This window comes from Dinoponera quadriceps, unplaced genomic scaffold, assembly GCF_001313825.1.
Source record: "Dinoponera quadriceps isolate SergipeBrazil2010 unplaced genomic scaffold, ASM131382v1 scaffold367, whole genome shotgun sequence".
Lineage (NCBI taxonomy): Eukaryota > Metazoa > Arthropoda > Insecta > Hymenoptera > Formicidae > Dinoponera > Dinoponera quadriceps.
Window position 1 is genome coordinate 2,049,294 of NW_014554712.1, and position 18,022 is coordinate 2,067,315.

Sequence of the window (18,022 nt, forward strand, 5' to 3'; positions counted from 1 at the left end):
GTACGTACCTACTACCCTCGGTTGTTTCTCGGGACCGGTGGCGACCCGGGGGATGGGTTATCCCTTTCCCGCGTTCGTAAAGTAGGAATTTTTACGCGTGATATAATGGCCGCGCTTCTTTCTCACTCTCTCTCTCTCTCTCTTTCTCTCGGTGGCCGACAACGTCGACGACGGCTGCCTCTACCGGCCGAGAACAATAAAAGCCGCGCGCGCGCGCTTTCGTGAGATATCGGCGCTCTTTTTATGGAGTTAAAATAGCCGTTCGTTTCCCTCAGCTGCGAGCGGGAAACGCATCTCCGACTCGGAGGAGCGTTCAAGGAATAATCTTTCGTCGATCGTTTCTCCTCGGACCTCCCGGAAAAGCGGGAAAAGGATCCTTGCGAAGAGGCGTGTGTGTACCTCGGTAACGGCCGATCGGTCTTCACCTTTCTCCCCCCGTGTGGACGTTGAGAAAGGAATTATTTTTTTACCGCAGAAACTGAGAGATCGCGTCTGAATGCATCGCCGACCCCACGTCAGCGTTTTTCCCGCTCCTCGCATTCTGAGAGCGTGCGCTAGCTCGATTTTTCGTCGCTCTCGATAAATGTGGTCGGCGACGGGCGTCGGAGAAGAAGGGAATGTTCGGTGTGATATAATGCCCGCGTTGCAGCCCTTTTCGAGACCCGTGAGAGACCGGTCGGCGGACGAGCGAGCGGTCGGTCGGTCGGTCGACGGCTACGCGCGGGCGGGCCGAAGGCGAGAAAGAGAAAGGAAGAATATCATCCGACGCGCGCGATATGTTCGTTGGTATATAGAGCGCGCGCGGAAGGATCTATCTCTCCCAGATAGTGTCTGGGTGCGGGTGCTCTTTCCCTGTAGTACGAGGGGTGGGTGGCCTTCGCGCTGAAATGGCAAAACACAAGATACGGAGGAAGCGAAGGGACGGGGGGGTGGTATGGGGNCACCACGGAAATCAAGAGTAATGCCAACACGAAACTGCACTACCCCTCGCGCACCCTTGCCGACCCCTCCTCGCTCCCGTCTTGCTCTCACACCCTCCACCCCGTCCGTTTCTCCCGGTTCTTTCACCGTCCCTCCGTTTCTCTCCCGTCCCCCTCGCCTCTTCGCCCCCTACACCTCGTCCTCCTCCTCCTCCTCCCCACGAGATCCCTCCCTCCGTCCCTGGAGTCTGGTGCGCCTTCTCTTCCCGCCTCCACGAGTCACCTCACCGATCTCACCCACCCCCGGGGAATAACCCCCTCGCGGCCCCCGGTGCGAGTGAGCGCCGCGCCGCCGGCGAGCCTCGGAGAGACGGAAACGATAGCGGCTCCCACGAGCACTCGCTGCGACTAAGGGCGCGCGCTGCTGGATTCGGAGTATTCTCACTATCTCTTCCTTCTTCTCTCTCTCTCTCTCTCACTCCTTCCTCCCCTCCGTCTCTCTCTCTCTTTCTCTCTCTCTATGTCTCGGTCCGCCGAGGTCTTTCCTCGCTTCCGAGGAGGGCGAGTTCCACCTGCCTTCTTTGCGACTACTTTCGAGCGACGAGGTCTTCGTGCACACGTAAGGGCGAGAAAGCGGCGCGGCTACCTTCAGAGCGTGCGGACGATTAGAATATCGAATCTTTTCACAGGCGGTATAACATCTCGATCGAGCTGTTAACGGCGATGTCGACTTATAATATCGCGAGCGACGTGCGAATACCACGGCGTTCATCACCCACAATCGAGGATACTTTTAACCTCGGGATGTGATTAAATTATGAAAAATTAGGGAGTCATTTTGTTAGCGTTCTGATTAGCAGTTTTCACACACACATCCGTTTTATTATTAACACGAACGGATATTACGCAAGTTTATCGGAAGTCTCGACGGGAGCGAGCTGCTGTGTGTTACTGTTTTAAAGCGGATTTGAATCAGATTGTCCTGAGCTAAAGCACGATTGAGCTATAAAGGAGAAGGAAGGAAAATAGGAGGAAATTTTTAATCGCCACGTATTACATTATAGTTTATATATTTTCATATTATTAATCATATATTGCTAAGAAATAAAATTTTGCCGTATGTAATAATCGTGTCCACAATGAAGTGACGCTTCGCTTCTGCAGAATTTCATTTCCGCGAAATTCTCGAAGGGGACAAGTGGGCTTCGAGCTGTGTTAATCAACGGAGATTACGGCATTCCACAGGCCGTGATTCGCGTACGGAAAACGAAAGTGCAGAAAAGACTGGTTTTTTTCCTCAAATCCCACTCTCGAAAATGGGGCTATTCGTATGATCGGCTATATCCGTACAGACCCCACAGTAGCGGCGCAAAACGTCTTTTAATATACACTATATCTTCGAGGGGTTGCGTGTTTATCCTTATACGGTCTACCGCCGTGCGAGGAAACCGACTTGTATTTTGATACGAGCTAGTTTCCCTGAATCTGTCGTGAGAAAGAGAAAAGGATTTGCACTCGGCTATATATCGCAATATATTGTTTTATGCACGACTTTGTTACTAAAAATGTAGAATTATCGAGTTGTATAATTACCAGACTTTTCATGAACGCGCGCACACAAAATCGATCCCGATAAATAAATCTCAGTTAAAAGCAAAAATCCTCAATTTTCAAGATTATGTTCTATTTCGTCGTTTTATAATCCTGTTCACTCGTTTTGAAAATTGAAAAGTAACGGATGCCCTCGCCTTTTTTTTGGCTTTTCTTTGATTTATCGTAACAATCACTTTTTATCCCTTCGTATATTCCATGCACTCATTAGTTCAATTAAAGTTCGGGTTTATACGCTTCCGAGAAATATACGTGCCGTACGTGGGACGCTTACACGGCGGAAGTTGCGCGCTGTTGCTTTCCTAATTAACTAAATAAGCGGCAAGATATTGTTCGAGTTAGAAGGCCGCCGGGACCCGAAGGACGCGCAGGTGTTTCGCGTTCGAAAGATTTCTAACGTGCATCCGAGACGAAATGAAAGGAGGAGCCGGAGCGTTAAAACGGGCGGACCGCAGAACGGATCTCGTCTGCTTATATTGCAGCAGATTAAATTAATTTCGGCAAATTAATTGGTAGTTAAGATGTTTAGCGTTAAGTGAGAGTCTAGTATCTCTCTCTCTCTCTCTCTCTCTCTCTCGCACTCTCGCTTCTACTTCTACAGCCTAATCCTACTTGCGTTTATTCTTACTCACCCACGGAAAATCACTTTCTCTCATTTTCGCCCTCGCTCTGCCTCATTTCGCTTCCACGTTTCTTTCCTTGCTGAACAGCTTTACAAAGGACCACATAGCAGGGAATCCAGCTCCAGAGATATAAATTTACCCGAATCCTTCATCGCGGCGTATCGGTTGAAAATAACCTAATTGTTCACCGTCATTTAAGGTGGATCCATCATTGAGTCTGGATCCATCATTGAGTCTTGAAGATGAAGAGTCCACGGATTTGCTGTTGAGTCGTAGCATTAAAAAAAAATACTATGGAATCCGCTAATCATTAACAAATTTATAGGAAGACGAAAACGATCTGTCCTGACTTGCCGTTGACTTGACGTACCGCGAACCCGGCTTACCAGTAGATATGGTGGCGGCTCGTAGCGGATTTTTTAGAACTAAAAAGGTAACGTAGTCAAGACTCAAACATAGTCTAGCCAAGACATAAACCTCATTCGACCGACGCTCAAACGTGTCGGTACAACAAGTCTCCTCGCTCGATAGGTGACGTTATGCGCGCCGTTTGCAGATTGTTTATGGATCCACGCGTAAAATATAATAGTCTAATAAACAACGTATACTGTGTGTCATCTATATAGACAATAAATAAGCTGTAAAGCTGTTATAAAATGGCTCTTCTTTTTGCATTTACGATGCCGCGAGAAATCAATAATAAATTTAGCGAACTTGATTTCACACCGATAACTAAGGAAAATAAGTGTTCAATAACCTACGGGTGAATTCAAATGATAAAATTTCAGTGTTAATTTTATGTACCAACTTTGTAATTTTTAATATTAAATATCTTCATAATGAACATCAAAATATGATACGTGAGTTATTTTATGGTTTAAACTAATTTAAACTAATAAATTATCCTTTCTCTTTGCGCTGCGCTACGTAATTTATAATATTTGACATAATTTATATTATTTACATGAAAAAAAATCTGTATAAACATTACGTAGACAATACATAAATTATCCATACAGATGTAATTTTCAATTCTACGACACAAGCCCTGTTCAGCGGATAAGCGTTTTTACCTTAAACTATAGTTCCAGTTTCTCCGCTAGGAGCCGTCACCATTTCTACTGACGAACCGTTTCTTTTCCAAGTTGATTCGTGTAATGGTGAACAGTGAACATTTTATTTTTAAATAGTGCTACTTAAGCAGCAGATCAGAACGACTTCTATTCTCAGTTAAGTTGCGACAAGTGGTGACAACGGGGACCAGACAATATTTCCACTCTCGGGTAATACAACTTAGAGAGAGAGAGAGAGAGAGAGGCTGGTAAACTACAAGGACGTTTATTTTCACTTGTACGGCCAACAGCAGAAACCAGGTAACCTTTTTATCTTTAAGGAGGCGACTTAATGACGGGAATCAGGACTTTCATTCTCAAATAGTTCGACTTGACAGCAAGTCAAACAAACCTCTTATTTTTCGGCAACACATTTAAATAACGGTTCGAGTAGATTTCCATCGTACCTGTTACTGAGAAATGAAAGTCCGTTTAATTATACGGGAGAGAGAAAGAGAGAGAGAGAGAATCCAAATAGGACAGGTTTCGCGATTCGTAACAAATGCAAATAGGTTAGGCGATTCGTAACAAACACACGCGTGACAAATAGTATGCGAGTGTTGCGTAGAAAATAACGCAAATGCTTAAGCTAATTATCCTCAGTCTTAGAGATAATAAATATATAACGAAAGATCAAATCGATTGCCGCCTCGTTTCTCTATCGAATAGCGATCCTATCCGTAGACGCCTAATATACATATTATTACTAATAATTTATTAGACACTAAGTAATTGTGAGAAATATATTAGACATTATTGATTATGCTGGATGTTCTCGCAAATGATTATCCGGACGTCGATTCTTGTCTCCAATACCGCTTGTCGCTTAGCCGAAAATGCATCATGTTGTCTGTTTGATCTTAACTAATCTAATCCTATCAATATATGGTACGTCCTTAGTTTTATCGTTCCACGCAATTTACTCGTACAGTAATAGCTTTTCAACCCTCCACCCCTTATTTAATACCGACTGAAACTCGGTGGTTGTCTCGATATCGACTGCATCGTGCAATTGTTGACGGCATTACTCGCGTTATCGCGCGTCTACATTCTCGATCGTGTAATTCTTGTCTAACTCTGCTCTGATCAATTGCGCCAATCGCTCCATCGCCTGAAACACAATTATCCACGCACGATATTATCTGTCATTATTTAGTTTACTGGTTCAGCGGCGGTGATCCTGCAACATTCGATGAAACTTTAGTCACCGACGATGAAACAGTTGCCGCGTATCGATTATGGTGAACCAAAAGAAATAAAAGGGACAGTTTACTGGCGGAAAAGAAAGCAAAAAATAATATTATAAATCGCTAAAATTTAAATTGTGTGTCGTTTTGAAATATTTAAACTTTAAATGTTTCTCACAAATGATTACTGATAAATATCGATCAAATAAAATTATCTTTCTTGCAAACACATACGCGTATCTTCAAGCCTTCTTACGATAATTGCGGTTTGTTTAATCGTGGAAACAATGCGGTGATAGGACATTTAAAAAATTGATTGCCTACCAGATCCATCTCCTCGTAAGAAGCCTTAGCGAAACTCGCCCTGATGGCGTTGCAGGGTTTCGTGGTATCCATCATGAACGCGGCCCCCGGTGCCATAATGACACCCTCGGTGACGCCACGCTGCATCATCATCTTCCACGTGTTTTCAATTCCACGTACTTTTATCCACAAGAAGAAACCGCCTTTCGGCACGTTAAAGTCCACCAGACCTGTGAATTAATTCGCGACTTTTTCTAATTCCTGACTTACGTTCTTCCACTTACTTGCGCCAGCAAAACGAGAGATTCTTCGCCACGATATCAAGTTTTTGAAAGCCATCCCGAGCAGCAGATATTGGTTGACTAACCATTGTCAAATGTTGGCCAATCAATTTGTGCTTCTCGGAATATGATACATATTATGTTTTTAAACAATTATCGTGAACAATTCAAGATGATCAACATCCAAAACAGTCTTGCATGTTTTCTCAATGTGGAAATATAAGTTTATCTTCTTATTTTTGTCTATTTCCCACGTTCATTTTTCAAATTAATTCGTGAGCAACTAAATTATACATGTTTTGCTTTTCGAGAAACAAAACATATAAATTGTTTTTGGAATAGAATATTATTTGAAAATAGAATGAAGATACGACTTAAAATAAGTGGCTCGGAAATACAAAAATCCATCGGGGATGACCGTCGGGTCTGTCACCGTTGTCGACACCCACCGTTCAAATGTTTGTGCGCCAACGCCGCGATAACGTCCCTTCGCTCCTTGTAGAAGCATCTCAGTCTCATGTAATGCGCCAGCATACCATCGTAACCCCACATCTTCAGCAGCTTATAAAATATCACCTAAAGCCGAGCATGGAATGCATTGCATTTATTCTTTCTCTCTTTGCTTCGCGCCGCGTGATACGGCGCGTTCAATATGCTTATAGTCGCGATAAGAGCCGACACGCGCCACTGTTGTTTTGTTTTACAAACTGCGATGAAAGTACGAGGCAGGCGTGCGTGAATGCATGCAACGTTACGGGCGAGAGAATTTCATCATACAATAGAATAATATTTACAGTTGTTGCCCCTTTTTTGTTGCCATAATCTCGCCGTCTCTTTCTGCATTTGCGAGAACGAACGTAATCGTCGGTGCAACGTCGTTCCGTTTCGTTACGTTCGACGTTGCTTAAGACAAATTATTATTGCTGTTCGAGAATCTCTTCTCAATTCACGTCGAGAGATCAATCGAAAGCGTTTCTGAGGTGTATCGTCGATTTGAAGAGAAACTTTCTAATAATTATCGACGATTCAGAATAATTAATTTTTAAAATAGTACTCAAAATTTCAAATCGGTACGGACGCGACGCAATGTTGTATCGGCGGCAGGAAACTTCGGGGCGGGGGTATGTTTCATCGCGAAAGGTAAAGTTTGACCTACCAACCTGCGATAAGGTAGGCGCGTGGAGGTGACTGCTCTGCAGGTGAAGCTCCACGCTGGCTATCAGCGGAGCTGCGGCGGTCACGAAGCCCACTCGAATGCCGCTGCTGATCACCTTCGAGAACGAGTCCAACCTGATCACCCGACCTTCCGTGTCGAGCGACAGAAAGGACCGAGGCTCCTCCTACGCGATCAAGAATACGATTTGCTTTAGAATTTACACGCTTTCGCCGCCGTTTCACCGCGAAAATCGTTTGTCACGCTTTCATACGCGTTGTCGCGATAACGGAGGTCACGGACGGCGCGGCGGTTACATTATTAGGATTTTATAGAATGATTCCTTAACATAATTCGATCGATAGATGAGCCGTATTATAAAGCTCAGAAATCAATGAAATGTAAAAATTCAAGGTGCGCCTAACACATAGATAGGGACTGTATGTGTGTGTGTGTTTAGTCACGAGAAGGTTGAAACACTTTTTCTCGATGATTTTCGCAACGCATATCTCATAGGAAAATGCATCTCTTGAGAATTATTAAAGGAAATTTTTCTATAAAAATTCTCTTAATCTGATCTCCACGGGATAAATTCCAAAACTTATAAAAAAGTGTTTAAAATCTTTCTGTGACTGACACCACATATGCAATACATTCAATCGTTAGTAACGCATAATGTGAGTGGAAACTTGGAGTGAAGACAAATGAGGACGCACGCGCGAAGTAGCGGCTCGGCAACAATTGTGACACATGTTGCTTATCTTTCGTGGCGAATTTTTTAACATGTTAACTGTCACGTCAGTCACCAGTGACTGACACTGAACTTTCCGTTCGGACTGCGTTAGTCACCGGTGACTGACAGTATAAAGTACGATATAAAATTTAAAAAATTACATAGTTTAATAAGTAATTTCAGGATCGTATAAATAATATACTTAAATATTTCTTATCAAAAAATTTTAATGGATTTGGACTGACGGAGATTTCCTCCGAAATGCGCGTGGCAGTTAACGTGTTAAATATCTTTCACGTATCGCTCGAATTTCAACTTGTAACCGTAATCATCTTTTCCTTGAGAGATATGTCGACGGCATTTTATCCATTCATTTCTACATTTTGCGACTCTATTCCTTCTTATCGGTTTCGCGATCATTTCGCATTTTTATAACAGACTTTTATAACGTTCGTACGACCTGTATACCTTATCGGTTTAATTGCATCATAATTTCTATTATGATTAAATATTCAACATCAATTTGGCCGAGATGGCAACAATCGATCTTTCATATCGCACGAGCGCGTATACGCGAATAAAAAGGTTGTTCCCGCTCTCTCTCTCTCTCTCTCTCTCTCTCACCTTATCGAAATGCATGAAATGATAAGGGTCGTCATCGACAATCAAGAAGTTGTACTCGCAGGCTATACTGTAGATCTCCTTTCGTCTCTCCAGAGGTATAATGATGCCAGTCGGGTTCGTGCCCGTGGGATTTATATACATTATCTTCGGCATTTTCTCGCCGGACAGCTGCCGGTCCCTTAGGGTCTCCCTGAGCGCTTTCGGAACAGGACCGTCGTCGTCTTGAGAGATAGCTATGAGTTCTGCTTGATGGGGCGCCACCTTGATTAGAATCAATGACAGGCGTATTATCACAGCGATGTTAAAACAATGTATCGATTTGTACGTTTTCACACGTTTTACCAATATCGTCGATCCACGTGGAAAGAATGAATTTAAGTGATTCGTTAGAGAAAACATCGAAAATAATGGCGAAGTTGCACAAAATGGTAGTGTAAAAAAAGGATCGTAAACTCACAATAATTGATTGTCGCGCGTTGGTTTTATGTATCAAGTGCACCGAATATTTCATTCGATCACGGATTCTTTATACACGGTAAAAAATAAAATACCAATTTTAACATTTCTCACATGTCTCAGAAAATTCGCTCTAAATTTAGGTCGAAAAAACTCATTCGTTTTACGTTACTTGTTCGTAAGTTGCTAATGTTAATAAATTGATATCAGCACATTTTCTTCCAACACATGATATTAATTATTTTGAGTTAAGTTTCTCTCTGTCTTCTCTTACACACGCACATTCTCTCTCTTTCTCTCTCTCTCTCTCTATATCTACTAACCACAACTTCGACGCCAGGATACAAAGGATTGGGGACCAAAATCGGATCACCAGTGCCGATTACAGCCTCCAGAATCTTGCTCAGGCCGTCCTGAGCCCCCGAAACGACGACTATGTCACGGCTCTCCCATAAGGGCGGCGCGTGTGCCCTTCTCTGGTATTCCCGGAGGGCCTGAAATCAATTTGACGTCCGACGTTGTTAGACACATTGTAGACGAGAGTCCTTTATCTCGAAAGAGGAAAGAATCCGGATGCGCCCGACGTGGTGTGCACGATTATTATATCGGTGCACACACACATTCATCTGTCCGCGTATTTATATATTTATCTCTTCCCGCAAACACGTGCGTGATATCATTGAAACGATATCGTAATCGAACCACGCTTCCGGAATTCCCTCGATTTTTAATTGACGCGTTTCTCTCCCTTGTCTCGCGTTTATTCCGCAATTACGCTGTTTCCGCGTTTCAAAATTTTCACACTTCGAACGACATCGAAAACATAAAGTCGAGCGCGTTCACGTTCGCGTTATTTTACAAGACGTTGACACGGGATATCGTGTTCGATACTTCGAAGTTGATAATGCGATGAAATCATTTTCCCTACCTGCACGAGGGGAGGATAACCTTGCGTAGGTATGTACTGCAGAGCGGCAGCTAATTCTTTCTCGTCGAGAATGAAGGACGTGCCATCGTAGAGCTTAACCGAGATTTCCGTGAACGGAAACGTTTTCTCGTTGGGCATACCCTCCGCCAAGGAGACGGTGCTTTTCGGCGCGGAATATGCTATTTTCGCTGGAACAGAAACAAAAGAGGAGCCTCATCGCGCGTCGTCGATAGTGATTCGATCGATGACTGCCGATGCAAGGCAGTCATTGTGTATCTACATACTTAAGTAATTGCACGTGCACCTTTCATTAAATTTGTCAGTGTAATAATTTCACGATAAAAGAAGTCATCTCTTAAATTTAATTGCGCACTCGTAACTCCAAATTTCGAGGTAAAAAGCAAAAACACACATTCAAGTTTAACGCTGAGTTTAAATATACTCACCATGTCCGAATGTTCAGTTTTGCCGTTTTGTTACGACTAATTTTTCGATTCCATTTTAACGAAAACTCTGAAAATCTCGAAATTCTGCCGGGTCACCATACGCGTAATTATCGCAATACATACAACCGATACATCGGGATATAAATGTTAACAAATTCTCGCTGATTAAAAATAAACCGCTAGGATCACTCGCCAACGTGTTTCTCATTAATACCGCGAAATGTCGGATTAACAATGCGTAAGAAGCGTTAAGTTACAGTGAAAATAAATGTTGCATTCTTACTCAGCTCCCGCGTCGTGGCAGGTCGCCTGCGTTTGGACACCTCCGTCATGAAGTGTGAATAATCCATTCTTAGATTTTTCTCGATCGCCGTGTAGCTATTTGACAATCGTGGTTGCACTTTTCGAATCGATCGATTGATTACCACGCACAGGTGTTCTTACATATAGTCGCTGCTTAGGAATTATTTTCCTCGGCACTTGACACAACCGGCCGTAATTAATCAAGCCAAACTTAAATCCGATAGAAAACAACAGCTGGACAACTTTACAGAATATAACAGTTGAATACCCGAAGCGCTCGCACTTTACATATGTATCAATATTATCGTTGTATGTCTCTCTCTCCCTACTTCCTTTTTCTCTATCTCTCTCTTTCTGTCTCTGTCTTGACACGAATGAACTGGTTAAAAACGCACTCTTCCTCATGTGTTCGTACGCCTCCACTACTCTTTTCAACACTGACGACGTGCCCGGTTGAGCCTGCCTTTATATTTCGTGATAACATTGGTTGCGTCAGATAACATTAACATATTTGAAAAAAGATCACGTCCGCGTAGGAAGAGGTTCCCCCATTCACATTTTCCACGATGCGTCTGCTTCAGCCGTGCTATCTCTTTAGTAAAGATTATAGACATTGACCCTTGCGGATTGTCGTTGTCGTTAGGCGATCGTCACGTTGCGATAAGAAAACGTTGCATCGTCGCGTGCTGAATGCAACTTCGTTACAGATAGAAGAGAGGTAATGGAAACTGAAAGAATCTCGAGAAACGTCGGGTTCATAAATTTGAGAAATGGGAAGTTTTCTCTCAGAAACTCCGGCTCACGACAGACAGTAGCAAACTGAAGAATTACTTCGCTCGCAAAACTTCGTATTACTTCGGAAAAATATGATAACGATGAGATACTAATTTTCTACTTGCTTTATTTGCTTTTTCGTTTGTGTGGTAAGCCAATTAAAAAAAATTTTCGGTAATCACCGATAACTGTTTTCCTATTTTATCGATTTTTCGTAATTTTCTAAATTATATTAATAGATATACCACCTAAACTATCAACCATAATTTCGAAGACGCTAAATAAAGGTTGCTGAAAAAATAACAAATCTTCCAAGATATTTAACGGGTAATTTATCTACAATATTTAAAAAAGAAAACTGTTTAAAAAATAAATGAGATACCATGTATGAGAGATAACACGTAATTCTTACGTTACGCGTTTCAATGAAAGCGATAAGATATTCTTAAACAGGTTTTCCGAGCTATTTTTTCCCAAGATGTACTGCTCTCATGATGTAATCGAATGTACGATTACATGGGTGAATGAATGATGAAAGTGTCTTTCAGGAGTATCGCATACGAGCGCGCACGATATCGCATCTGTTATACACGCCATGGAAAGAAATACATCACATATCGCGCGACGAACGATCATTCAATACCGAAAACGATATTGAAGGTTGCGAAAGAGGCCAACGGACTTTCTGCGTTGGCCTTCAACTGTGTTTACCGGTGAGAGATGAAATTTTTCCTCGCGCCTTATAAATATGTATCGGGAATAATGAAGTGCGGAGGCCAGCGCGCATAGGATATATTCGAGAGTTCACCGGCAATCGTCACGATTAGAGGGACAGTACCGGCTATTTAACGCGAAGAAATCATCGATCCTCTCACCTTTTCCTCTTTCTCCAACACGTTTCTCATCTCGTGTGATAGGGTTATTTATATAACAGTTAAAAATTTCTCGAGCCTCGCATTCTGACGCAATGTAGTCGGCCGGGATTTAACTTCAGCGCGCGCTTCGCCGCGACGCATAAAGCTGACTCGAAAGAAAGGATGATGAAAACGAAATGTTTTTCCTCGCAATTGCGGCCGGCGTCACGCTACCGCGCGCCGCTACGCTTTCCCGGTTGCAAAATTCGCTCGTAACACCGGCAGTCATGTTTACATGTTCTTCCGTTATGCGTCATTAGAAGATCGTATGACAAGCCGCGACGTAATGCGTCGCGCGTTTGTAGAGAGAAGTAAATATTTAATTAATTAATAACAGAGATCGCGTAATTTTTGATATTACGTCGAATTAAATGTCTTTCAGTCTCTCTCTCTCTCTCTCTCTCTCTGTCTCTCTCTCTCTCTCTCTGTCAAATATCACGCGAAAGCGTTTTCACAGCGTTACGCTTAAAAAGGGATTTGGTAATAATCAGAGTTGGGAAAGTTACTTTTGAAAAGTTACTCGTTGCCGTTACTCGTTACCGTTACTCGTTACTCATTGAAAAAGAGTAACTCGTTATCGTTACTTAAAAAGTAACGAGTCGTTATAATTAAATTCCGTTATCCGTAAAAATGTAACGCGTTATCGTTACTATTACTAATGAAAAAAATGTAACGTCGTTACCAAATTGATTATGATTATTCAATATCTTTTATTACGCAAATTAAAACATAGGGGCGACATGATCCTCCGAATCAAGTGTCCCCTATCCCTGGATAAAATCTTCCAGAATAGAAAGCACTTGGTACGTTTTGATTGTTTTATTAAAATGTACATTAATCGAAGAATCATTGGTTTTTAACTTGACCAATGTGGTTAGATATATTATTAAAATTTTCTATGATATTAGCATAAGAGCGTTTTGATTTTCCTTCCATTTTCTGAGATATTCGACAAAATCAAAAGGGACTAATTATCTTCAGATTCCAACTGTATTGCAGCACCATATATTATATACAGCATATAGTATAACGAAACAACTGAGCCGAAACTATTTAACTAAATCTTGGTAATTGTTACCAAATCCCCTTTTCAGTGTGTCAATTAGAGTCGCGTGCAATTAGATTGCATTTTCTAATTGAGAGAATTCATCAAATACGTGCTGTTACGAAACAAGATTCGAGCTGGTCGATGTGATGGAGAATCATCGATATCGTAATTCGCGATTGTTCTCTTGCAGCGTGTTTATCAATCGCGGGAGTGATATAACTTATTCGCATCGTGCGTATGCGGACGCGCGGGCGCTGACAATACGTGTTTGCACGCGTAATCGGTCGTTAATAACCGACATCGGGCAAAATTGCAAAATAGTTGAAAAGTCCGATATAACAATAATACGTCGAACCAGCGGTATCCAGTCAGATGACGAAACGGAGTCGAATATTTGGCAGACTGGCGGGCGGGTGGACTGTCGTGAAAAAATTTACAAATCGAATGCATGAGTCGATCCTAATAGAGAGGATAAACGACGCGTCGGAATTTGCGCCGCGGCCATGGGAAACCGTTACTCGAAACAAGAAATATACAGAAACTGGAATTCTGTGTATAAATAGAGAAGCGTAACAGGGAGAGTGAATTTTAATTGACTGTCTGAATCAAATGGCCTAGGCACAATTTTCTTTGTCCATCGTCATGTATTTAACGTTCATTTCAAACGTCAAACATTTTAATATTTTCAGGGTACTGACATCAATCTAAATCGCTAAATCCAAAATCGAGAGTAGAAATTTCCTATCACGTTTCGCTTCATTTTTCGTTCTACATGTCATTGTATAATATGATTATTGTGATTTTGTTGAAATTTCTTACATGATAGCAATAATAAATGGATTTGACTTTCGAATTCAGCGTATCGACTTTAACCTAAATCATTTTGCTAGATTTAAGCAATGATCCTAATGTTTCGATTTGCAATCTAATATTATTGAGGTTAACTTCTTGCAACCTGACCTTTCTTCCTTACTCACTTTCTTTCTCTCACTTCCTCATTCGCTTGCTCCAAGTATTACTATGCAAAGAAAATAGCGATCTTTCAATATATCGAATTCAATTCGAATTGCGCTTCTCTAATTATATCTAGGATTTTAGCAGAAACAAACCGAGTCGAAATTTTTATTCTACGTTAAGTTTACTTGGTTCTGCAATACATATTTATCATGCATTCTATGCTCCTTTGATGCTACAAATAGAAAATTATTTTCGTTTTCTCTACGTAAAGACTTAAGCTCGTATTTTGAACGCGCTTATGATAATGATTTGCTGATAAGTCAAGAGATATGAAAATTTTTATCGCTTACCTTCTAAACGTGATGATAGCAATTTTTTGTTAAAAGAAATCGATAATTATGCGAATTTCTAGCAAAATTTCTATTTAGAATTATTACTAAGTTGACTTGTTGACGCGCTAATCTTTGTAAACGCGTTCAGATTATGAAGTCCTTATTATAGAATTAATATAGAATTAAATAATATAGAATTAAACATTTTCTTCCAAGAGGTAAAAATTCCTTTTGTAATATCAAAGGAGCATCAAATAAGCTCGATCAGAGCTTTTTTGATGCTACAAATGAAAATTATTTCCATTTTTCCACTTGAAGACTTAATGTAGAACATAAAATTTCAATTCAGGTGATGAACTAAGACGAAAGGGACGATCGCCGCGGGCGTGAGATTCCGGCGCGACACGCGCTTGTTCGACACGCATTTTTTCTTTTCTTTGCATTTCTACGACACACGAGCCCTTTGCTATCACAGTGAAAGTGCGACTCTCGCCTGTGACCAAACGACGAGCGATATTTCATGATAATTTCACTTCATGATAATTTCATTTCATGATAGGGCAACATTTCTCGAGCGACGAGAAGCCGATTTTTCTAGTTTTGTTATGAAAACCGGTGCAACGTCAGTGTCGATGATGACGCCGCCGCGATAATAAAGTTTACGATTTTTCTTCTCTCCTCTCATACGGACGTGCGAAAACATCAAGCGCGCGAGCGCGACAGACGTACAGCGTCTGAGTTATCTCCTAGTTTCCTCAAGGCTCAGCATTAACGCGAGATTCAGAAGCTTATCAAACGCTGATAATAAGGCGTGTTGTTCATCGTTATTTATTTATAATATGGAGCGATCTGTGCACGCACGAACCGATACTGGTATTAATATTGTCACGGACCGTTTACACCGCGCCCCCTTTCGATACCGATAAATCACGGCGCACGCGGTACGATAAACACTTATCGTGCATCAATCCCGTGCATATACACTCGTGCACCACGCGTCAGCGATATACGCGCTGCTAATTACATAAAAATTACGACTCTTCGGCTACGTGAACCCGGCGAGTCACGAGGATTTTTCGTGACCGCGTCAAATTCTTTCTCGGATCTGCCAGCGTTTATATGATCTCGTGTTTGCCGAAATTACAATACGTGCAATCCCCGAGAATTCGCCGCCTGGCTAAAATGAACTCGCGACTATGAAAACTTCGCGAAGTTCAATTGATATATTACGGTCGGCACGGGTCATCGACGGGCTGATTAAACGTATGACGCAGATCCGTCCAGCTTTCCATGTCCATCGTGCGCTGCTATTGAGCATGACTCAATAGCGACTGTTTTTATAAATCCAAGAAGCAAGAAAACGGGGCGGCCCGATTGAAGGGAAAAAACTCTCTTCCGTGTGATTGCGCGAATCGGGCTGATTATCGGCAGATTTTGCTCGGAATGCCGATACCAGCTTCTACACTTTATTTAATCGTAGATTTGAACGATAACGTCAATTCACAACCTCATTCAATCCCTCTCTCTCTCTCTCTCTCTCTCTCTTTGTCGTGCAAAATAAACTTGCTTGGGGTCTTTGAGAGAAACTCGTTGTGTTTCACCGACTAATTGATCTTAGGCGTAATTTAAGCGAATTTATTTATCGTTAATCATCGTTATCCTTAATCATCGGCATTCAGTACAAATTCTTTAAATTTCTTGAAATAAAATCTCTCTCGAAACAAGCGATAGTTCACTCGAAGCCGTAATGGAAGAACTGCCAACACTCGGGATCACACGAACGGATGTTCAATTCACACTTTGAATGAATTCTTAATCCATACGAATATTTCAATAGCTTGGAGCGAACTTGTTCCTTTGAGACAGTGGAATACATCAAATTCACTCTTCAACTCCGGATGGAAATATTCACTCGATGATTCGGAATGGAGAGTTTACCTTGCATGAGCGAAAACTCACTCGAATTTGAGGGGCACTCAGTTTGTCACTATGCTTTTCATGTAGAATTTCATTCGGAGAAAAATAAATTTAGAAAATATTCCTCTTTCTTATTCGAGTGCATTCGTATTGCGTTTGCATTGTTTCACTCGTCTATTCGCACGGAGTAACTCGGTCGCTCGAGGACAACGACAATTAGCGCGCAAGAGGGATGTTACGTTAATGTAGCGGGTGCTTGAACATTATCCGCGGCTCATTTTGTACGAGCGACAAGCTGGTGCACTTATAACGGCAAGGTAACGACATAGATATAGTTATGGCATAGTTAATGGCATAGTTAATCGATACCCGGAGAATAATATTGCGGGCTAGAGTAATATTGAGACGTATAGCGAAAGTTCGTTGGATGCGTCGTCCGATACACCGTTGCAATCACGGGGAGATTACATCCAATTAAAATTGTATTCAATCAGGATTCCAATTAGCTGATTACATTTAGATTATACGTCGAGTGTGTCGTAATTCTTGTATAAGTAAAACAATCTCGGTGTTTCGCACATTCGATAGAATATTTTGAATTAATCTCGGAAGAAAGTGGAGTCTTCATACTGGTGACATCTTCACGCAGAAGCATGAAGTATCATATGAAAGAACGATAGTTTGAAGTCTGTCTGTTGCGAGTTTCGCTTTTCGTGGCTTTCTAATTACCTCGAGAAGCTCGGTCATCTTCCTAGGACGTGTAATGATAACGATCGCTGAGGAAATTATTGTGAAACCAATCAAATATATCAATAACGCTCGATAGAGTCGAACCAATGACACCCGCGATTTCGCACACATCGGAACGTCGCGCACACACTCGCATTATTCCACGAGTGTGCTGGAACGCTAGCATGATACAAAGGCACACGAAGTTCCGATCGAAAGTCGAACGTAGGTGGAAAATGTCTCTCTCTCTCTCTCTCTCACTCCTCGCTTCGGCGAAGGTGCCGCTCGACCGGCAGCAAGTCGGAGATGGAGAAACGTACTTAACGAACGGAGAAGTTCATTAAAAGCGAAACGACATTAGCCGACCTAAAATCATCCCCTCCGTCAGTTCCGCCCGCCACCGTAGGCCCTGAACCCTCTCGGGCGCCACAGGTGAAACGGAGGAGAACGACGGAGACGAATTAACGGGCCGGACGAGGCATCGTAGACGTCGTCGTAGGCGAGTCGGGGGCGAAAAAAGAATGAGTCCGATAGGAAATAGATCATCGCTCCTCTCGGTGCGGTGGAGCAACGACTCCGTCGGCGGGAGGGAGGCGGCGGGAGGAAAAAAGGCCCATCTCCTCACGGGAGATTGTCTTTCTACGATTCCTCTCGCCGGTCCCTTGTGACGC

The 18,022-nt window shown here is 42.3% G+C and overlaps 1 protein-coding gene across 2 annotated transcripts; it reads right to left on the minus strand.

The window, feature by feature from the left end:
* Nucleotides 1-4,476: 4,476 nt before the first annotated feature.
* LOC106741108 (kynurenine/alpha-aminoadipate aminotransferase, mitochondrial-like) lies at nucleotides 4,477-11,117 on the minus strand. 2 transcript variants are annotated; one of them, XM_014612769.1, is made up of 8 exons: nucleotides 10,661-11,117; nucleotides 9,932-10,119; nucleotides 9,327-9,497; nucleotides 8,548-8,808; nucleotides 7,198-7,377; nucleotides 6,487-6,613; nucleotides 5,778-5,986; nucleotides 4,477-5,377 (listed from the first exon to the last, which is right to left on the minus strand). In XM_014612769.1, exons 1-8 carry the CDS (start codon nucleotides 10,725-10,727, stop codon nucleotides 5,300-5,302), a joined length of 1,281 nt encoding a protein of 426 aa, XP_014468255.1. In that variant the 5' UTR covers nucleotides 10,728-11,117; the 3' UTR covers nucleotides 4,477-5,299. The 2 variants fall into 2 exon arrangements, with proteins under 2 accessions (XP_014468255.1, XP_014468256.1); XM_014612770.1 differs by lacking the exon at nucleotides 10,661-11,117 and adding an exon at nucleotides 10,378-10,654 and having other exon boundaries at nucleotides 5,290-5,377.
* Between the last annotated feature and the right edge of the window lie 6,905 nt (nucleotides 11,118-18,022).